This window comes from Bos taurus, chromosome 29 (genome assembly GCF_002263795.3).
Source record: "Bos taurus isolate L1 Dominette 01449 registration number 42190680 breed Hereford chromosome 29, ARS-UCD2.0, whole genome shotgun sequence".
Classification (NCBI taxonomy): domain Eukaryota; kingdom Metazoa; phylum Chordata; class Mammalia; order Artiodactyla; family Bovidae; genus Bos; species Bos taurus.
In genome coordinates, this window is record NC_037356.1 from 35247186 (window position 1) to 35270812 (window position 23627).

The 23627-nt window shown below is 47.5% G+C and overlaps 1 protein-coding gene across 5 annotated transcripts in view; it reads right to left on the reverse strand.

Moving 5' to 3' along the window:
- The window catches only part of NTM (neurotrimin), a 964639-nt gene that overhangs the window by 671423 nt on the left and 269589 nt on the right, over positions 1–23627 (reverse strand). The window contains exon 1 of one of the 5 annotated variants that reach the window (XM_059882969.1): positions 527–630. The exons of the other annotated variants lie outside the window; for them this stretch is intronic. Coding sequence (XP_059738952.1) covers positions 527–581 — 55 coding nt within the window. The 5' untranslated portion in view covers positions 582–630. Of the gene's footprint in view, positions 1–526; positions 631–23627 lie in introns of those variants that run through there. 5 annotated transcript variants of the gene reach the window in all.

Genomic DNA, 23627 nt, shown 5'->3' on the forward strand with positions numbered 1-23627 from the left:
AGCCTCCGAGACCACAAGGAATAGAAAAATAATGTCTGCGGTAACCAAACAGACCTGGCGATTAAGTAGATTCTTAATGTGCCAGAGGATCTGTTTCCCCACAAATCTCCTTCCTGTCCAGAAATTTCCGTGCCATTTGCAGTCGCATCACAACAGGCATGTTCACCTTCCAAATTCCTGATCCTCCTCCGGAATGTTCTGTCTATCCAGATGCAATCCCATCCTTCCCTACCCACTCTACCAGCACCCCATTGGCTGCCCACCGCAAAGCAGCTGGTACATAGAACCAGGACACAAAACCAACCCCTAACAGGCTGGAAACCTCGCCAGGGAAAGACTCCTTGGAGACAGCGCTAAGCATCCACCTTAGAGAACAGACCTCCTTCCAGGAGCAAAGGCTTCTACATCATCTCAGAAACCACAGCCACGGCCCGGACCTCCAGTCCTGGGCAAAGGCATTCACCGTCACTCTGGGCGCCTCCCCCTCCCTGTCTGCGCAAAGGACAGCGATCTCGTGGGCACCTACCTGTACCGCCCTCGACGGCCACCTCTTCCCACCTTCCCCGTTTCTTTCCGATCATTTTATTTTCCACTTTAAAACCATCCAACTTTGCCTTGGGGATGAGCAGAATGAAATGTCACTTACCTATAAAGAGAGAAACAGAAGAGAAAGCCATGCATCACATTACACACAAGGTCTTTGAAATCAAGGCCAGCCTTCCGACTTTGAAACCGGAACAGTGAGTGGGTATTCTTTCTTCCTCCCACCTTTCTATATTTAATGAAACTCGGGATTTTGCAAGAAGCCCATCCCTTGGGCCCAGCCTCCCCTCAAGATTTCCTTTGGTTTTGTGGTGGTTCCCTGTCCCTCCCCGCCACCCTGGCCCTGCACTGCCCGCTCCCTCTCTTCATTGAGGATGGGGCGGGAGGATGAGAGAGGACCAGAAGCTGGGGAAACCAAGGGAATGGGACATGGGGATGAGGTTGTGCGGTGCATGGAGCCTCTCCTCTCGGGGGAGGGGGTGTGGGGACTTGGGGTCAGGGCTGGTGGGTGCCTAGCTAGGGGTAAGGGTCAGAGTTCCCCCAGGATGACTTTCCTTGGAGGCCCTGGCAGCTTTTCGATGACTCTGGCTCTGAATTTTTCTGTCTCTCCCTCGCCCATTCCCCTCCTCACTCCTCCTTCCTGGGATAAACACACCCAAGATCTCTGCCCCCACCTTTGTGACATAGTATCCAAGGATCACCTCGTTGCTCAGGGTTCAGACCTGCTTCTAGAGGAATCACTAGTTATTTCAGCATCGCAAGGCCAGATGAGACCCACATGGGTCATTTTCTCTAGTCACCTGACTCCAAGTAGGATCTAGCCTGGTCCATCCATATCCTAGGGGAACCTCTGTCTATGAACAGGATGCTGGGTCCTCCCCTTGCCTGGTTCCTGGCCCCCTAGGCACCCAACATTCACACTGCAGGTTCCTCACAGCGGAGTGGACCCCCTCCCTCTGCTGCAGGGAAGCCCTGCTGAGTCCCTTGTTCTTCCAAGAGCAGCAGCTCACCACCCGAGATCCCGAATCCCCTCACATTGTAGATAAAGTCAACTCTAGTGGCCTGCCCTGGTGGCTTAGATGGTAAAGCATCTGTCTACAATGCGGGAGACCCGGGTTCAATCCCTGGGTCAGGAAGATCCCCTGGAGAAGGAAATGGCAACCCATTCCAGTATTCTTGCCTGGAAAATCCCATGGACGGAAGAGCCCAGTAGGCTACAGTCCATGGGGTCGCAAAGAGTCGGACATGACTGAGCGACTTTCATTCTTTTCTTTCTAGTGGGCTGCCACTGTCCTTTTCTTATTATGCCTGAATACCTCACTTCTTTTGAGCCCCTTAGAGATTTTAGTTGTCTGTCTTTCCCCCTCAGGCTTCTCTGAGAACCTCCTTGCAGGACACCCCCAGAGCTGAAGATTGAAAAGTAACCACATGTCTCCCATTTGATGAATTCTGATGCTGCATTCATTCCCCAAAGAGCTTTCCATTCAAGAAGCTCTGCTAAGGTCAGAGTCGTGGTCAGATGCCTCCAGGAAATATGTTCTCTCTCCCTGCGAGCTTTGTAGCACATCAGTCTAGTGAAGACTTGGAGAAGGTCTGCAGTGAAGAGCCAAGCTTAAATTTTTCTTAAAAGTATTTGATGCAGAAACTTTTTTTTTCCTATACACAAAATGGGCTTCCCAGGTGGCATTCATGGTAAAGAACCTGCCTGCCAGTGCAAGAGACGTAAGAGATGCGGGTTTGATCCCTGGGTCGGGAATATCCCCTGGAGGAGGAAATGGCAAGCCACTCCAGTATTCTTGCCTGGAGAATCCCATGGACAGAGGAGCCTGGTGGGCTCCAGTCCATGGGGTCACAGAGTCAGACACAACTGAAATGACTTCGCACGCACGCACAAACTAAAACACTCTTCTAGGGTTCAGAAGGATGGTTGTGTTGTGTTGTTGCTCTTGGGGTTTCATCACAGGCTGTGGCCAGGAGCCCGGGAGAGAATGTTCCTCTCTCCATGCGCTGTGGGAAGCACAGCCCAGGACCTGCCTACTGGACTCTGGCTTCACCCCTAGCCCACTGTGAGAGACCCACCAGGGTGCTCTGCCCAGCCCCTCCTCTGAGAGGTGGAGAGAGTCCCGCACCCCCTGCAGGCTCCACCAGCATGTGTGAGGCTGTCAGACTCTTTACATGTTCAAATGCGCGCTGTAAATTGTGAGCAGTGAATGGTTTTCAGGGCTTGGTATCCAGGACTGCTGTCCGGCGGCACTCCTGGAGAAACAGACAAACTGGTCTCCAGCTGCCCCCAGGAGCTGCTGCGGCTTTTGCCCTCCCCACGGGTGAGAGATCTGGACTGATGTGCCCAGATTCCTTTCTCCCACTCCAGTCCCCAGGGAGGGAACTCATCCCGTACGTCTTTCTCCATCTTCAGTGCCTATGCCTGTGAGCTTCCCTCTGTAGCACAGGGAAGCTTGTCTGTCTTCTCAGTGTTGACCCCTTTCAAAGCTTGTCATCCTATCTCCTCTCTGCTCCATGACATCACAGATGGGCTAGCTTCTCAGTACACAAAGAACCTCCAGGTAAGGGAAGGAGAAAGAGGTGCCCGATCAGAGCTGGGGAGCAACCCCTTGTCTAAGTTGTTATTACTGTTATGGGAGGACAAATGGGCATTAAAATAATACCATTTCTATGTCAGTACATGATGCAAGGACTGTTCCACTGTCGATGATGGGGGAGCCTTTTGTAAGGAGTTGCTGTTGTTTAGTTGCTCAGCTGTGTCCGACTGTTTGTGACCCCATGAACTGTGGCCCACCAGGCTCCTCTGTCCATGTGATTCTCCGGGCAAGAATACTGGAGTCGGTTGACATGTCCTCCTCCAGGAGATCTTCCCAACCCAGGAACTGAACCCACCTTTCCTGTATTGGCAGGTGGATTCTTTACCACTGAGCCACCAGGGAAGCCCTTCTGTAAGGGGGATGGGTGCAAAATCTCTGTACTTTCTGCTTCATTTTGCTGGAGCCTAAAACGGCTCTAATACAAACCAATAATAATAATAAGGCATATTAATGTAAAACTCACACTATCTAAGTTTTCATTTATTGGAGAGAGCACCCTCAAATAGCACAGAGGTTAGGATCACTTATCCTCCCCACAGTCGAAACCCTTATTAACTTAGAGTCGATCGTCCATGTCTGCAGGTTCCACATCTGGAGACCCAACCAACCTGCAGATCTTGTGGATCTGTAATGTTTTGTTGTTCAGTTGTGTCCGACTCTTTTGAGACCTGATGGACCGTAGCCCACCAGGCTCCTCTGTCCATGGAACTCTTCAGGTAAGCATACTGAAGTAGGTAGCCATTTCCTTCTCCAGGGAATCTTCCTGATCCAGGGATGGAACTCAGGTCTCTGCACTGGCAGGTGGATTCTTTACCACTGAGCCACCTGGGAAACCCTCTGTAATGTTTACTATTCAAAAAAAAATCCATGTATTATTGAACCTGCAGTTTAAACCTGAGTTGTTCCAGGACCAACTGTATTCTTGATTGCAATCTACGTGCAAGGCCCAGAAGTCTTTCCAGCAGGACAGGAGAATTCTGGACTGTCCTCAGAATACCTTTTACTGGGCCATGTGGAAAGAATGGGGAAAAAATGGGCCAGCGTCCCAGCCCTGGGAGAGTTTGGAAACTCCACGGGAAGAGGGGAACTGAGCAAGCTTGGAAAATACTCAGAAAATCGTGTGTGCTCTCCCAAGTGTACCTCCCCTCCGGCTCCTCATCTTTGAGAATTGCACCTACAATTTAAAACCAGTTGGCTCAGTGGTAAAGAATCTACTTGCCAATGCATGAGACGAAGGTTCAATCCTTGGGTCAGGAAGATCCCCTGGAGAAGCTGGTATTCTTGCCTGGAGAATCCCCTGGACAGAGGAGCGTGGCGGGCTACAGTTCATGGGGTTTCAGAGAGTCAGACACGACTGAAGTGAACAACAAGTGCCAGGAGGTATCTGAGGTCACCCCATACTGGCCCCCGTAATGTAGCAGCCCTTCCTCCGAGCCCAGTGGCTGCTGCTCACTCTGGCTTTTAGCATTTCTTCCATGTTGTCATTCATGAGTTGTCTCCACTCTGCTGCTACATCTTGCCTCTGAAAACCTGCCAATACCTGGCCCAGATTCTACTGCAAAATGAGTTATAAGAAGACTTTTTGGTTCTCAGACCTTTCTGAATTTGGAATTGCAGATAAGGGACTGTGTATCTATACACAGCAGACCCTGTGATAGCTCTGGGGCTGCAGATGAAAGATGTGATCCCTGCCTCCCTGCAGTCTAGAGAGAAAGCAGACGAGGAGGCTGAATTACAATGTGGCATCTGGGCTGACCCCACCGGGCAGGCATATGGTGCCACGGGAGGACCGAGCACCCACATCTTTCATTTGGGTGCCGAGAATAATATAAAGGGAAAGAAACAAACTGGAGTTTGGTAGAAAGGATCAGGGAGGACTTCAAAAAGAGGCTGGCCCTTTTTGAGCGGCTCCAGCTACAGAGCTGCATTAAAAACTCGCTACCCACCTGTGTCCTCCATCCCTCCACGGCAAGGGCAGGCTTGCCTTCATTTTCTGCCTCCTGAATGCAAAGTTCTTCTCTTTTGTATAACTTTTTTTAATATTTTATTTTTTAGACTCACCATGTGGCCTATGGGATATTAGTTCTCCGACCAGGAATCGAACCTGTGCCCCCTGCCTTGAAAGCATAGACCTTAACCCCTGGACCACCAGGGAAGTCCTTGCAAAGTTCTCCTCTGATGAACTCTCATGTTGTCCTTTCTGAAGGAAAGGAGCCAGTTCTGCAGACAGCCTTGCTTAACACTGTCTCCACTCCAGGCCCTACAAGCCCAACCCTTGTCAGTGACTTTTCTATCTGCTCCTCAGACACATGGTTACAGCCCAACCGTGGTGATGGAGTCAACTGCAGAGGGGCTTCTGCTCATCCCCAGTCCTCATTGTAACCTGAGTGTGAAGGCAGCTCTTTTTTTAATTTTTTTTTATTGAAGGATAATTGCTTTACAGAACTTCGTTGTTTTCTGTCAAACCTCAACATGAATCAGCCATAGGTATACATATATCCCCTCTCTTTTGAACCCCCCTCCCAGATCCCTCCCCATCCCACCCCTCCAAGTCGATACAGAGCCCCTGTTTGAGTTTCCTGAGCCGTACAGCAAATTTCCGTTGGCTATCTATTTTACATATGATAATGTAAGTTTCCATGTTACTCTTTCCATACATCTCACCCTCTCCTCCCCTCTCCCCACGTCTGTAAGTCTATTCTCTCTGTCTGTTTCTCCATTGCTGGAAGGCGGCTCTATTAACACGTTCAGTCCCGCAGCCAGGAACCCCTCAGGCTTTAGAGTTCAGAAAGCATGCCTGACTCCCAGGGTGGCTCACGGAGCACCAAGGACTCAGGCAAATCTGAAATGCACACATTCCGCAGCAAGTTCAAGTGCTTTCCCTGGAAAGGGGTCTTCTGCCAGGAGAAGAGCTTATTCTGACAGTTGCATACTTATTCCAAACTAGATCCAAGACTAGCTCTTCTCCAGCCCTCCTTCAGATGGCCTTTGGGCCTCAAGGGAAAGGAGACAGGATGAAAAGTCAAGTGTCTGGGTCCAGGGCTGGCAGTGCCCACCCTATCCTGCCCTGCTCTGACACTCACACTCTACAACCTGGGAATCTGAACATTCATCCGCAGAAGCCCCATTCCACATCCTCCAACAGCATCTCTGTAATGGGCCATGCATGGCCGAAGTTTCACCTCCTCCTTGGTACCCATAACACTCTGCCAGCTCGCACCCTGTCCATGCCACTGGGGATGACTCCTGAGTTATTCCCTTGATTCCAAGGCACCACACCATCACCCAGACTGTACTGCAGGAAGGTAGGGCAATGAGGGTTGCTTTTGAGTCTATTGAGGCAGGGAGATGACGCGGGATCATCAAGAGATGGAGTGTTTGGGAGCAGGTGTTCTAAAAGGCAGTGGGTTGGGTTAGAGGGGTGGCCTGAGAACCTGCATTTCTGGGGAGTTCCTGGGTGATGGTGCTGCTGCAGGTGGGGGACAAGGCTTGGAGATGCATCGTATTAGATAGACCCTGAGGGTGTGCACCCTGACAAAGTCATTCCCCATTACAGCTGCAGTTTCTGGGGCTCTGAGGTCCCCACACATCCTACAAGGCTTCTCTGGAACAGACATAAGGGCACTGGCTCTGCCATCAGGAAAAGGAGGTCCACCTGGCTCGTCCTTATCTTCCCAGGGCTCCGCCTGGAAAGAGATTTCTGCGAAAGTGGTTTCACCAGCAGAAAGGAAAGGAGGCCAGAGTTTCCTTGTCTCCCCTCCCCTGTTGCCAGAGGTGGACTCTGTGCCTTTAGAAAGGAACCCCGCAAGCCTACCCAGTAGTGTCCTGAGACAGGAAGCAGGTTGTCTTACAGCGAGACCCTAGGGACAGCCGTGAGCCCAGGGAGACATGTGTTCTGTGTCTGCTGCGACAGTCCATGAGTGGGTGGCCCATTTGATGGGCAGGAAACCCCGAGGCTGTTGCACTGCCCTGACTTCTGGCATAATCAACAACTGTTCATAAACTCCTTCTGTGCACGTTCCATCCACCTTTGTGATAAAGCTGGAGGCTGTGATAACCTGAGGTTTTCCTTTGCTGGGACTTTTGTGACCTACCGCCCACTTCCAGCAACACTTTCTTACCAATGCGCCATCCTGTCAACCTGGAAGCCAGTCCTCAGGAGATTCGAGAAGGAGGCTGAGCAGGGCAGAGCCTGAAGACGGGGTGCTGCCTAGTACCCTCCCATCTGTGTTCGGGTACCCGGAGCGGCTTCAGAGCCCCACTCATGCGGGTGCCCCAAGCTCTCTGCCCAGGACATTCTGGCAGGAGCTGAGAGATGCCCCTCCCCTACATCTGGTAGAACATCTCAGGCAGAGGTGGCCAGGCTCCCTGCTGATAGCACAGCTGCAGTTTCCACCTTCTCCAGGACTGCTGTGCCTGGGGCAGGCCCAGGCCCACGACCGACCCAGAGGTAGACGAGTTTTCCATGCCCTCCACTCAGCTGCACTGCACAGGGGAGGGAGCGAGCTGGAGTAGGGGGGCTGGATCTTCCCCCTCCCTCTCGGTTTGCTCATATAGTAAAACACAGAGGCCCCGCTGTGACTGTTGATCACATCCCAAGCAAAGCCAGGTTTTGAAATTCATCTGAGATTTCTCCCACAGCTGCAGCCAGAGGGACCTGAGCCTCACCCCCACCCCCAACCAGGGCTTGTTGGCTGCTGCCAGGCCTCCCACGGGAGGGACGAGAGCTATAAAGCTGTCTTTCTAACATCCTGCATCTGCTTCTGGAGGCTAAGAGGGACACTAGGTGGAGGAGACGTGTGAGACTGAAAGAACAAAGGGAGCGGAAAGAAAAAGACTGCATTCAGAAAAAAAATCCATAAAAGGGGAAGAGATTTAAAAAAAGAAGACTGCCAAGGTCTCTTCCTTCCTCCTCCTCCTCCTCCTCGTTTCTGGGGCTGGTTCTGTGTTGCACGTCGCGTACGTGAGTGGGGACCTGGTGACCAAGGCCTGCTTCATCCAGCCCCTGGCGAATAATTGCAGGGGCTCTTCAGGCAGGCTGGCAGCTGTAATAACGCTAGAGTCTATGATCTATGGAGTTTATGGGGATTTTTAGGAGATCGGTAATAAGGTTGCTCCAGTAAACAGCCTGGCAGAGCAGTAAAAGATGAGGGCAATTCGCAGGTTGCATTCCAAGTGGCTTTGGGAAGGCAGAGTGACCGCCACCAGCTGCCCCTGGACTTGCTACGCCACGGCCCCCTGCAGGGAGGAGCAGGAAGGCAGTGTGATGATGCCCCTTCCCTCAGTTGATGGCTGGTTTATTCATGACACGGTGGAGATGGCCCCGCCCCATGCCCTTCAGGACTCTAGCAGCCAGGGGAGGGCAGGCTGGACTAGGTCCAGCTCCAGAGCTTCTGGCCCCAGCCTTCTGACCTCTGGAACCCCTCAGGGGTAAAGCACGGGCCCTCCCCAGAGCCTCCCTCTCTGGTTCTTTCCAGGTGTGGACAGTCAGCGGCCATCTTGCCCTGAGCTGGACTGCTACACACTCTTCAACGCTACAGAGGGGTGATCTTCCAAAAACATCAGCCGCAAGAGTGGGTGGAGCACTCAGCCAGGAGGTGAGCCCCCACCTGGGTGGACTTGGGTCTGGGCCGCCTGCCCAGGGCAGAACTGAGACTGGACCACCATTGGGCATCATTTTGAGGGCACACCTGGACACCGAGTGACACCTGGACACTGAGCTCCCCAACAAACGCCTTTGGTCGCCAAGAATGCCTCATCAGAACTCTTAAAGTGTTATCCCAAACCTATTTTCCCAGGAAAATCCTCACAACCACAGGGCTTCTACTCCTGTGCTGTGCAAGGTCCTTTCATGCACCTGCTTACTATCACATTTGGTAAGAAGTCTTAGGACATCGGTAGTCTTTGACATGCCCGCTTCACACAGGGTTGGGGGGCGGAACTGATGTTAGAGAGCGCGTCAATTGCTCAAGGTCACAGCCCTTCCCTCTTAGGTCTGGGACTCAGAGGCAGGCCCGACGCTGAGCCCCTATTCTGGGGAGGCTGACAGAGCGCCGGCAGGACTGAACTGCTGGAAATCACCTCCGGCTACTCTGAGCCTGTGCTCGACAGTTTACCAAGCTCGTCAGAGCAGCTGCCCTAGGCAGTCCAGTGTGGTTTGTATACTCTCTTCATTTATCCTCGGTCTAGGGGACAAATATTTAGACTTACTAGCTCCAGGCTGGATGCATATCCAAGAACCCTATGGAAGTCAGTGAATAATCTTTATTCCATGGCTCCGCCAGAGCATACCATGTAAAATTAACCATGAATGTCTCCAATGAATTTGGGTCCAGATAGTAATAAGGAGTTAATTCTCAATAAATCATTTTATTCACTGGCTGGTATTTATTAAACTTTTTTTATTTTTTGACTAGATATACTTGCCTAGAGTTTGTGTGGTGGTTACTAAGTGTTAAATGAAAATCAACTAATTATCAAAAATGTATTTAATGAGGATTAATTCTGCAATCACCACCTATGCAGAATCTATCAAAGTAAATCCTCAATAAATGCATATTTGGGAGCTTGAATTGTTTTTACAGAGCAACTTAAAGAAAAATCTTTCCAGGGGAGTTAGTAGTTATAGAGGCCAGGAACTAAAGTTCCTTGTTGGGATAACTAAAAAAAATGATAGCTTTCTTGGTCTTTTTCATATACAGATTTGTAAATCACATTGTACCAAAAAACAAGAAAAAAAGTAGGATTTCTTATCAGTAGATTTAAATTTACATGTAATTTATTGATGATGAATGGTGTCTAAATGCCTGAAAACATTCAGAGTTGGCACTGGAGTTACCTCTTGGCTCCAAAAAGTAACTCATTTATCATCCCAGAGGGATTTTAGATATTTTCTTGGAGGTAAATAACAGAATTTCCCAGTAATTTTATTTTTAAAAAATTAGGTTTTTTTCCTCTTTTTTTTTTTTGCTGCAATTTAAGCCTGTTTCCTTTAATGGGGCCATTGCAGTGATGAAAGCTAGTCAATCAGTCTTCCCTAGTATTCCTCAATCCAACCCTTTTGAAACTGATGATGATGATGGTCGTAATGATGGTGACGATCACAATGAAGGTGATGATGACAAAAATAACTATTTATTGAGAATGTTCTATGAATCAGGCTCATAATCTCATTTTATCTTCGTAAACATCCTTCTGGCAGTCTTGTTATTGTTGCTGTTCTTCAGTCTTTACTTAGAAACCAAGGGATCTAGTCTTTGATGTAGATCTAAGTCTAGCTTCTTATCAGCTTTGGAGAAGAGAGGTGGGCAGGGGTAAGTTGAGGGCCTGCAGAGAGGACTGAGGACCTCCGGACTCAGATGAGGATAACATGCAAGAGCAATAACTGCCCCTGGGCCAGGTTTAACCAACTCCACTCTAAGGCCACACCTGAGGTGTGTGAAGACATGAGAGTTCATCCTTCATATCTGATGCTCACTGCATCACTGGGGATTGAAGAGATTTCACCTTCAGGAAAAGACCTGTCGTGCCTGCAGGCTGCACCTTCCCCTCTGCGAGAGCCTGACCTCTTAGTAAAGTAAGAGTTCGTACTCTGCATGGCCTCTGTGGTTGTGTTACACCTGGAATAACCCGTGGGACTTTGGACAGCCCTGCACCTGCCTGAACATTATTTCTCTCATCTGACAGACTCAGAGGTAAAAGTAGGCGATGCATAAGACTCCTTCCTATAAAACAGCCGGCAGTGCACTTCATTAGGCCAAAGGGAAAGAAATTTGGTTGTCCGGATTCTAAAGCCATGGCCCAGCTCCACTGTTGACCTGTTGACAGCTTACGTGTTCTGTATGGGAAGGGACCAGTCTAGGAAATACTAACTCTGCAAAGCAAATACCCTGATGTTTTTGCTCCAGAACTTAAAAAGGGAAGCACAAAATGACTAGTTATCTTGAGACTGTCATCCACTTACTTTTCACCTACCTGGCCATCTCTATTGTATTGGATTCTAGTTAAACAACTCACACACACACACACACACACACACACAGGTTCTTATCTTTGGTGCTTTTACTGAACGAGGTGATTAACTCCTTGACCTTATGAAGCTCAAACGTGACCTTGGAGAGTAGATAGAATCTTGTTATCTTGTAATGAGTTTTATGGCTTATTTCAGTACATTTTAGCCATGTTTCTCTGGTGATTAAGGCAATTATCTGCCTATGCATTTCAAGATTATGAATCATGGAGCTCTCTCCAGGTACTGACAGGGGCTTGAGAATGCGCAGACCACTTCTCAGTCCATTCAGTATTTGTTCCCGCTCCCACCTCCCATAATCAGACACTACATTCTATTTCTGAAAGCTCCACCCTATACTCAGATACAGTTATCAAAGCAATACTTTTTAGATTTAACTGATTTAAGTGAGCTTCCTTCTTATCATTAATTGGTGGCATGCACAACATTTTAATTACTATCATTATTATTTAGGATTTAGGGAAAGAGATCCTTCCATCTCCCACTGCTGTGTCACAGAGGGACAGGCAATGCTAATCTGAACACAGGTGGTCCGTTTGTCTCCAAGCAGCAGACACGTGACACCAGGAAATGACCACCACTGTCCCCACATTGGGAATGCCATGTTGTCCCTGAACAGCTTCTGTACCATAGAGTAGCTCGTGAATAATCCCTCAGAAGGTCTCCAAGAGAAATGGCCAACACCTCTTGGGTCCCATGCCTCATGCTGTAAAATAAAGTACAGAGAGGAGGTCAGGAGTGAGGTGGGATTTACCTGCCACTATGCACACCTCCATGCCATCTCCTTTCCTTATTTGATGGTTAACGCATGTTAGTATTACAAAGAGGTGGACTGTGAAGAGTGTGCATCACCAAGAGAAGCTAGGTCCTGAGACGTACTTAGCCTAGGACACACAGTATGCCTACAGGAAATGACCCAAAGTATGTATTAAAATCATCATTTCTCGTGAGTTGGAAAAAAAAAACTTATCTATAAGCTACATAAAAGTCAATGTTTCCTCCTAGCTTTGGTTCCCAAGACTGCCTGGGATGCTAGTATTTCTACCCAGGATGATGCAGTTAAAAAAAAAAAAAAATCAGCTATGAATTTGTGTCCTGTTCCATCACACACGAACTATTGGGTTGGCCAACATGTTCATTCTGATTTTTTCCATAAAATGTTACCGAAACACTCAAACAGCCCAAATGACATTTTTGGCCGATCCAACATACATCTCTGGACAAACTAGGGCTTCATTCAACTAGGGCTTAATTTAATCATTTATTAAACGGAGGTGATTTACAGAATTCAGAAATTTGGCGAGCACTAAAGAGGTCATGTACGACGAGTGCTCAGCAGACCGGAGATGCTCGTTGTCTGTGGGGTGGCTAACCCCTCATGGTGTTTTTCGTTGCTTGCCCTTCCTTGTACTAGAAGCTGAGAAGTTCCCACAAAGGCATCTTCCCTGGGACGCTGGACCTTGTAGCCCCTCACACAGTGTGCTGCCCTCCGTGAGGCCATTCTCGAAGGCTGGGGAGGCACCATGCCGTCCTCCCAGCACTTTCTAATAACCCACTGAAGTCCACCCACGCGCTGAAGAGAACCCTTAATGATGAGCCTCTTGAGTTTACAGTAAGCTGTGAATTTCTCTTTTTGCCCAGAGCTCATATTTTCCCTGCATCAAATGCTTCTGAGTTTCAAGGACATGCCTGGCTATTTCCAGACCCCTCTCCGCGATCCACTTGACCTTTAGCTAAGGAAGGTTGGTAGGGGATATAATCCTACTGATAAAGGTGTGAGATTTAAGATGCGTTAGCCCAGAGTTCTCAGGAGGTACCGCGTGGGCTTGAAGGCTAAACTACCTATGCACAGCCTACGGCCTGGAAGCTCTACGAGCAGTGTCTTGGTGACATGTCCCCTTCCACGTTTCCTGTCTCCGTGTAATTCGGGGCTTAGGGCTTTATACATGCCTTTGTGAACACGTGATAGTGTGAACATGGCCCAGAAGCCGCATATCCTTGTACTTCTTCTATAATATAAAAATCAATACAGAAAACTAGGAAACATGTCTTACTGGGAATAGTAGGTTGAAATTGAAACAAAACTCCAAATGTTGAAAATTCTGAGCTTGAAGCCCCTCTTTAGCGTTTGTTTCTTTTCCATTTCTCACCGAACAGTCTGGTTGGAGGTGTCAAGGACCGTCTGATGGTTATCACACGCACCATAGAAGGCTCTGCCAAAATGAAGGATTTGGCAGAGCGATTCTAAGTGTGAGACAATACACAAAGAATTCTAGTATCATTTATGCTAAAATGTACTATAAAAAGGTAAAGTACAATAAAAAAAATGTGGAACTTCATCTAAAATCTGCTTCTAAATAGACCATGGCTCTGCATTTTCTGAGGAAATAACTGATTTGCAGGAGTGGAAGTGCTGGACATATTTTCAAATTGATAGTTGGAAGAGGAAAAGGAAATAGGTTGAGGTCTGGGGAGAAAGATGGATTTTCAGAGAACTTTTTTTTCTTTTTTTTCCATATGACGTTGAGAAGTTGCGTGTGTCAGAAATAGAAACAGAGAGGGCTGTGTAGTACAATCGAGGCTTTGGGGTCACAGTGTCTGCCTCACTCCTGGGCTCCACAGAGGCTGTGGGAAGCAGCCCTGTGTCCCGTGTAATAGGATGAGCTGGGCTGTGTTCCTGTAGAGCTTTATCGTAAAAACAGGTGACAGGCCAGATTTGGCCCGCAGGCCAGAGTTTGCTGACCCCAGTCTTAGATAATCACTGTGTATTTGCCCCTTGAAGCCTATCCATAAAACAAACTTTCATGCTTGTCTCTTTCTCCGTGCTGACTGTGTAGGTACACTTTTTCGTACACGCATCTGTACATACACATTTGCAGTTGAGCTTGCTTGGTCTTGGGGCTTTAAAAAAAAAAAAGATTTTTTTTGATGTGGACCATTTTTAAAGTCTTTATTGAACTTGTTACTATATTGCTTCTGTTTTATGTGTGGGGTCTGAGCTCCCCAACAGGGATGGAACCCGCACCCCTGGCTTTGGAAGGTGAAGTCTTAACCACTGGAGCATCAGGAAAATTCCAGTCTTGGGGAGTCATACTCTTAATAGTTATGCTCTAAGGTTTGTATAAATTCCAGTCTTGGGGAGTCATACTCTTAATAGTTATGCTCTAAGGTTTGTATTTCTCTTTGCAATGGTAGACATCACAGACATTTTTGAGGTTGTAGAGTGATGTTAAACTCACGATTCAATCCCAACATTAGGTGTTTATCCATGCTGTGTGCTCTATACAAGCTAGTGTCTACAGACCTATCCAAGATCCTATTGGGAGCATCGTACAAAAGACAGAATATTTGACCCTCCTAAAAGGAACTTCCTGTCCAATGGAGGAAATAGGAAACATATATACATATTTTTAAGACATAATATAATTTACCCTTGAATAACATGGGTTAGAATTACATGGATCCACTCATACACACACATCTTTCAAAAGGAAATACTACTGCACAACAGAGTCAATGCTTGGTGGAGACTACAGATGCAGAGAAACTGTGGATATAGAAGACCTACCGCAAGCTCTATTTCAGATGAATCTCCATGTTGTTCAAGGGTCAACTGTATCATTATGTATAAATTATGGAGCTGAGTAATCCAAAGGTACCTACAAATCTAAATATTTGTATTTGGAGACCTAAACACCTAAGAAGTAGAATACCAAAATAAATCATTGGAAGAAGGCTTCTTGGAAGAGGTGAATTTTAAAACAGGATGACTATAAAGAGAGGAGGACAGGGCTTGAGGGTAGAGAAGGCTTTCCCTGTTTACTGTGTAGGTCTGAACTTGAAAGTCGTGATTGAGATGGAATGTTCTTTCACACCTTCCCCAGATTGCCTGCCGTCTTTTGCCATCTCTCCAGCCACTGGGCTCTGATGCGGCAGGACTCCATGCTTTGTAGAAAGGCTGAGAAGAATCAGCACATTTGAGGACAGAAAGTAGGCTCATCTCCAAAGCATGATGGGGACTCAAGCATGGCGCTTTGTCCTTGAAACTAGACCTCACCACTATCTTATCACCTTAGCAGGTCGCTTATCCTCTCTGTGCTTCAATTTTCCTAACTGTTAAATGGCTAATAATAGCAATCACCTCCTGTGATCACTGTGAAGTTTCTTTACTATAAATGAAGCACTTGAAGGAAGGCCTGGCATGTGGTAAGGGCTCAGTCCATGGTACCTTTCATACGGACAAGAGCTCAGAAACCCCAAACCGGGGCCTGGGGAAGCCTGGCAGCACACACGTCTGGCAATCTTTCAAGTCTTTCCCCTGCAGAGGAAGCGTTTGGGAACAATACACAAAATGGGATAAATGATGAGACCCCAGCTCCCATTATAAAGCACCTGAACATACATGGGCTTATTGCCATCCGAAATTCTTTTTCAGGGGGAAAAAATCATTTCCCTTCTTATTAAAATTGGCAAAAGGAAAATGTATCTTTCATCATCTTAAGACAAATCTATCATGCTGATAAATTATTAGAGGAAAAAAAATTGAGAAATGCTACAAAGACCCTTACAGTAAGTCTGTCCCTAAAATATACATACGGTAATGAAGATAATCGACATATAAAAGGATTTCCCAAGCCCTGCTGGTGGACTGCACAATGACCTTGTAGAATATTTGTACAATAAAAATCTGTGGCAAGTAATGAATTTGGACAGTCCCTGGGCAAGAGCAGGCTACTCAGCAGAAACACCCTTCTGCTGGTCTGGAGCTGGCTTTTGGCCATGGGTCTGGGATGGAGGGAACGTCTGGCCAGTATTCAGTTGTGCGAACCAGGAGAAGAGGAATCACCCTGGGCAATGTCAGTTACAGGCCCTAAGATGAAGCTTCTCAACATCCCGCCACACTCTACTGGAACCAGAGTTTCAGGTAGTCACACAGATCACCTATGCAGGTGCCATCACCTAGGTTCCCACGGATGCTTATGTCCCATGTGGTTAGATAAATGGTTAGGTACTCAGTCTAACTGGTGCTTGAGCATCTTCCACCTCCTCTGACCCCTCCTCTCCTCCCCCCAACTCCTCCTGTCCTCCACAGCCCCCCTACATCACTGGTCTTAGCTAAAAGGCAGAGAGGAGGCTGAGGATAATAGGAAAAAATTTCCCAGAGAGATGGCAACTAACTTGTGACACATTTAGCCAGAGCCAGCACCTCATTTCCAGCTTCTTGGTCTCAGCATAGATTCCCCAGCACCACTTCTCCACAGTCCTGGGAGATTCCACAGAGTTGATCTTATAATGATGATAGGATGATGGGAGCAGTGCAGATTTCCTGTGCATATGTGATTATGGCCATACTGCAAAACTCCAAGCCAGTCCTATTCTTTCTTGTTGGCTATTCAGTCACTAAGTTGTGTCCGACTCTTTGTGACCCCATGGACTACAGCATGCCAGGCTTTCCTGTCCTTCACCATCTCCCAGAGTTTGCTCAAACTAATGTCCATCTGGTCAGTGCTGCCATCCAATCACCTCATCCTCTGTCATCCCCTTCTCCTGCCCTCAATCTTTCCCAGCATCAGGGTCTTTTCCAAAGAGTTGGCTCTTCACATCAGGTGGCCAAAGTATTGGAGCTTCAGCATCAGTCCTTCCAATGAATATTCAGGGTTGATTTCCTTTAGAATTGACTGGTTTGATCTCTTTGCAACCAAAGGAACTCTCAAGAGTCTTCTCCAGCACAATTTGAAAGCATCAGTTCTTCAGTGCTCAGCCTTCTTTATGGTCCAACTCTCACATCTGTACATAGCTACTGGGGAAACCAAAGCTTTGACCAGGTGGACCTTTGTGTGGGTGTGTGGTCCTGTCATCCGATTTTTAGGCAGCACTTATCTTCCAGGTACACCTGTGGTCTCTGTTTGAGGATTCCCAGGTCTCCTTTGTACAGTTCTCCACGCACACACTTAGAGTGAGTTTGCAAGTGAACTCTCGGCCTGCCCAGGTTCCATGGCCCCCGAGCTGCAGATTGATGAAAGTGGCTCTCAGTTCTGCATCATGATGTTGCTCCAGCACCCGGGGAACAGTCCGGTCCACAGTCAGAAGTCAGTGAGTAGCTGGATGGATGACAGGGTTGTTGGGTGGAAGCGGCCGCCCTGAACCTCCTTGTGGAAGAAAGAGTTCTTGCAACCTTAGGGTGAACAGGAGCACAAGGCTCTGCCCCACAGTCCACAGTGAGAGCTGAGCAGAGCCCCAGGGAGGGGTCGGGACAGTAGTCAGCCAGCTCTAGAGGAAGAGGATTAACGTCATTTGTCTCCTGGGCCTCCCGCCCTTCTGACAAGCACACAGACTCCGACTTTGCCCACTCCCGGGAGCAGCCAGGAACTCCCTGCTCTGGAAGAGTCAGCAGGCGCCCCCGCACCCCCCTCGCCAGAGTAGGCATGGCCAGGACAAACCAGGCACGTGGAAAGTGTCAGATCAGCAGGTGTCGCCTGTTGATAGAATCATCCTTTAATTCGCTCTGAGTTGTGCCATTTAATTACCTTGATCCATGCTTTGTTTTGCTAAAGTGAATGTCACAGATTGAGTATTACTCGCTGGAAATTGCGACAGAGGCTTGAACGCTTCAGTAATGAGGTCTGAAATATGATCTCTCTTTTTCGCTGGATCATTTTCTCATTCCCCTCTTCACGAGTTCCTTTCCAGCCTTTTTTGTTTCTTTTAAGAGTAAAATGTAAAATATTAATTTTGAGCAGAAGTAAAATTAAGCCCTCTGGAAATGATTCGGAGAAACTGAGCCATAGCCTGACTTAATTAAGAAGCGATTATGCTGAAGAGCCTATATTAAGGCTTCACATTTCTGGTACAGACAGAATTGCTTTTAGAGAAGTCAAGTCAGGCGGCAGAGGGGGACTGAGGGAGGGGCCGGGGTGATAATTGGATAGATGAGGAAAAGCAATGTTTGTTGTAGTGCTGGGGAAAAAATAGTAGACGAAGTGTAAATGGGTTTGCAGATTTCTCAAGTCCATCTTTTAGGAAGGTCAAGACAAGATACCTTATCACATCCAAGCTCTTTGGACCACTCCAGGAAGGGTCATCTCCATCTTTCTCCCTTCCCCTCTAGCTCAGGTGTCTGAAGAGGCAGGGAGAATGGGTTGTGCATATAACAAAACTCCAGGGAACGTGGTTAGCCCCCTGCTGCTCTCAGGATGGCAACAACTAATTAGCCCCACAAATTTATGGGCTGCAGGGATGTGAGCAGATGGGTATTTAAGTTAACAGCAGATTCAATTTGTCCTCCATTAATTCCAGAGTGATACCTGAGTTTATTGGAGTTTTATATTGTTTCATCTGTTGCAAAGTCAGTTCTCCCACTTCCCCAAATTGTTATTCTTTTGACAAGCAACTGTCTGGGTCTCTCCAGTTTCTAGAATGGAACGCTGACTCCCCGCTAAACTGCTTTGCTGCTGCTGCTAAGTCGCTTCAGTCGTGTCCAACTCTGTGCGACCCCATAGACGGCAGCCCACCAGGCTCCCCCGTCCCTGGGATTCATCAGGCAAGAACACTGGAGTGGGTTGCCATTTCCTTCTCCAATGCATGAAAGTGAAAAGTGAAAGTGAAGTCACTCAGTTGTGTCTGACTCTTAGCGACCCCATGGACTGCAGCCTACCAGGCTCCTCCATCCATGGGATTTTCCAGGCAAGAGTACTGGAGTGGGGTGCCATTGCATTCTCCAAACAGTTTTGACTTTCTCAAAAGTTTGGGACTCTGTATGGGGCTGCAGCCTGGAGCTCCTTTTCCAATTCTTCATTTTCTCCAGGCTCCATTCAACCTATCAGTTGCTCCAAAGTTGTGCCAGGAAATGGCTCACTTGTCCAAAGTTTAAAAGAAAATCTCTTTTTTTTCCCTCTCTGCTTCATTTAAGAGGTATTTTAAGAATCAGAAATCTTAAAATCCAGAATATTGGAGCTTTAATGAAACTTGGGGATTATCTACTGAACTGATTTATTTACAAGCTGTTGTCCTGCTCATGGCCACTGATGACTCTCATCCATGCTGTGAGCTCCCCAAAAGGAGTGACTGAGATGCAGAGTTCCCTGTGGGAGAAGGCAGTCAGGCGGACAGCTCACACACTCACAGGGCCTCAGTCAGTGAGTTCAGCTCTTCCTGCTGCTGCGCTCTCGAGTGTTCATGCTGGCCTCAGTGAGACTGCACAAAGGGAGAACTCTGATCCCAGGTCCCAACAGGTGGGTGCAGCCAGAGGAACTCCCCTTTAATCTTATTTATTTTGGAAGGGTTCCACTGTGAAACAGATGTGCAAAACTACTCATCTATTTTATCACACCTCTTCTTATAAGTGGAAAAAAAAAACACCAAAAAGCTAAGGCTTAGTAAAGACAGTGATTCACCCAAGGTCACAGTGGTGACCAGCTCCTGACATCCCAGAGTCATACCCATTGTTTCAGAGAACTGCTTAGTCTAGTAAATTGGGGCAATTTCATCATCACCATCATCGTATCATCACCATCAACATCACTACCGTCATCATCATCACCACCACCATCATCACCATCACCACCACCATCATCACCATCACCACCATCACCACCACCATCACCACCACCATCATCACCATCAACATCACCACCATCACCACCACCATCACTGTCACCACCACCACCACCACCACCACCACCATCATCGTCATCATCAACATCACCACCATCACCACCATCATCACTGTCATCACCATCACCACCATCATCACCATCACCACCATCATCATCATTGTCAACATCACCACCATCATCACCGTCACCACCACCATCACCACCATCATCATCACCGTCAACATCACCATCATCACCACCACCATCAGCAGCAGCATCATTATTATCAACACTTTCATCATCATGATGTCAATCTGGGTACAGAACATAAGTCTCACTAGAGAAGTTAGCAAGTAACAACAACTCGGACACACAATAATTGCCCTAAGGTGGCAAACAAGGACAGAGGGACAGCCCCTCAGAATGCATGTTTTCTTATGCATACCTGCTTCAAGTCTCTTGAGCAGCATCCTTCCCATGATCCCCTTTATATTTGTATTAATACTGAAAGCGAACACTCGGTGCTGATCTCAGTGTCTGGAAAATTCTAATGACTTGTTTACTACCACAACCTGCAGGTGAGCAGAAGTTAGACTTTGGTGACTGATGAGCAGTCACATGTACGAGTCATTTGCAACCTGGGCTGAGCATCAGAATCACCCTTGAAGCTTTTAAATAGTTCTGATGTTCTAGGCCCTCCTGGAGACTGACTTATCGTGCTGGAGTGGGTGGGCCCAGGGCACCTACCAGTTTTAGAAAGCTTCACAGGTAGTTTCCATGCAGAGCTAGGGGAAGGCTGCAGGGGGAGTCCCAGCCCCTGACTGAAGTCACCTCTGCAAGACAGTGTCTTGCAGTCTGGTCTCTGGACTTGCGTTTCAAGGTCTTTTCTTAAGCAGACGGGTAGTTACCCTCATTAACAAGATAGGAAACAGCAAATTAGGTCAATCCCAAAGTTCAGGCAATGCCAAAGTATACCTAATATGCATTTGCAGGGCAGCCTTCTGCTGGGGAGGGTAATTGTCTTCCCCAAGAGTTACCTTGAAAGGACTAGAATGAGCCAGAAGCTCACATTCTGCTAATCATCTTCACTGAGATACATGGATCTGAGCCTTTCATGAACCCATTCTTGTTTTTAGTCTTTGTCTCACTGCCACTGTAATAAATTGTATATGCTGATCCCTCTAGCATGAACAAGTACTGTTTCTTTCGATTTGGCCTCATACTTTTTTTTCTGGCCTAAGGAAGCCCTTTGAAGACTATATTCTTCCCAGCTGCAAGGAGGTTACAGAGCCAGCACTAAATCACAGGAGATAGATAACAAAAACACATTCTCAGAACTGTAGCTGCTCTGCTCCCCTCTTCTCCCAGGCAGACACTCCCATCTTTCCTGGCACAACAGAACCAAAAGGGGATTTGGCCACATCCCTCCTCTTTGAAAGGCTGCCAACCTCTCCCCAGAGAGTGTCAGGAAAGGCCTTTGTCCAGTGGGGCACAGGCAAAGCTTGCACTTTGGAAAGAATCTCTTCCACCACTTGGTTGAACAGAAGAATAGTTAGCTCTTGCAATTCCCCACAATGTGAGGATCAAGTATCTGCCCTACCAGGTAGGAGTTTGTAGCATGAGGTAAAAGGCAGCATATGGCATTTTTAAAGATTTTCTCCACTTCCTTTTTGAAAGCTGCATTCCCCCTATAAAATCCTATCTCATAAATAGCAATTTTATTTGTAAAGTAAGTGCTATCAGCAAAGAGAGAAGGACCAGGCAACAATGCCTTGGCGTGCCTGCGTGCTCAGTTGTGTCTGACTCTTTATGGCCCTATGGACTGTAGCCCACCAGGCTCCTCTGTTCATGGGATTTCCCAGGCAAGAACACTGGAGTGGCTTGCCATTTCCTCCTCCAGGGCAGCAGCGTCTTAGGAAATCCCCAAATCAGGAAAAAAATAGTTTTACAAATAGTTTTGATAAAGTCGGTTTACATTACAAATGGTGTGGCAGCGACTACCTCGATGCGGACAAACACGGTAACATCCTGGAATACCTCTTCTTGTACGCTGGGACCACCACCTTCTTTGCTAGGGAGGCGGTGTGAGGTGGTAGTGCCAGTGTGGGCTCAGAAGGCTTGCTGTGAAATCTCAGCTTCACCACTTAACAACTGTGTGACCTCAGGCAAGCAGCTCAGCCTCTCTGTGTCTGTTTTCTCACCTGTCAGATGGGCAAAATAATAGTGACCAGGCTTTTAAGGTTGCTGTGAAGACTGAATGAGCCATGCAAAGGTTTCTAGAGGAGTGCCTGTAAGAACTCCATGAGTCTAAGCTGTTATTGCTGTTGTTAGTATCACCGTTCTTGTAAATTTTAACTTTTAAACACGCTTTCGTGTGGCATACAGGGTGAAGCGCACTGTTTGATTCTAGAGATAATAAAACTATGACCAAAGGGATTGTCCAAGATCCTCCAGCTTTTTGGTGGCAAAGCCTGGAACTAGGATCTAGCTTTCCTGATGCAAACCTGGGGTACTATATGACCTTCAAACCACAAAAAGGGCACAACTCCGATGACTTAAGAGGCATGTCTTGAGGGAAGCCCCCACCCCACCCAATTTCAGCCAGAGCAATTCCAGAATAAAGCTTCTGTATCTGATTTACTTATTAGGCATCTTTCTATGCTTGCTTTTGAATAATGTTTCCATGCATTTTTAAAACTCAGCTCCATCTGACTCTTCCCCATGACACCAGTGCGCCTAACCTTATCAGCTCTTGTTGTCTAGTCGCTAAGATATGCCCAACTCTTTATGACCCCCATGGACTATAGCCCGCCAGGCTCCTCTATCCAGTGGCTTTTTCAGACATGAATACTTTGCCATTTCCTTCTCCAGGGGATCTTCCTGACCCAGGGATCAAACTCATGTCTAGTGGCACAATTTTCCTATAATTGGTAAATTTCATGAACTAATGTACCCATATTCTTCCTCTCAGAAATCGTTACCCTGCACGAGAACCAGGATTTATCAAACTACAAGATGCTCTTCAGACAATGATGCTTGCCCCACTGAGGCTGTGCTATATTTGGAGAGGGCATTTGAACTGGTGGGGTCCAGCTTTTGAGGAAAAGGGACCAGCGAGGGGAACCGGTACTTGGTTATCAGACCACTGAGGAGCTGAGGCTGGAATCAGAGTCTGGGAAGCAAACAGAAAAGTCTATCATTTTTGAGAGCATATTTTCTCCAAGCACTTTCATTTTTGTCTCATCCTTGCAACATCCCTGCCAGACATTCTCTCTTGCACACCACCAGGGATGGTTTGGCTTTCAGGAGGTGAAACTTCATGGAAAATAGCTATTTGAGGACAAGTGTTTTAAATTTTTGCTTTTATTCTTGTGGCTTAGGCACAGGAACTGGAAAGAAGGGGTATGGTAGAGAACAAAGTTAGGGGCAGGTAAGACTCAATATCAGTGATGGTGAGAGGGGACGAGTTATTGGTTTAGAGTTCAACACCTTGATTTTGGGCCAGACTTCTTGACTAGCAGAAGGCACAGGATGAGGAGGGAAAGCTGCTGGCCTGGCTAAAACAGGGGTGACCAGGACAGCATAGCCTGGAAAGTAGGCCCACTGGAAAGGACCTGAGAAGACAGGGGGGTCTGATGAACCCAGTTTGGGAACCAGGGGAGGAGACATGGATGTAGGTATGTGCAGAGACCCTGAACACGTGCACACACATCCCTTGAAGACATTCCAGGTTAGTGCCCTAGCAAGTACCCCTGCTTGTGGCTTTTTAAATTTTAATTTTTTTCCAGTGAAAATACTCTGGCCTTCCATGGAGAAAACAACCTCAGGAGCTGCACACACCACCAGCCAGAGGCAGGCGCC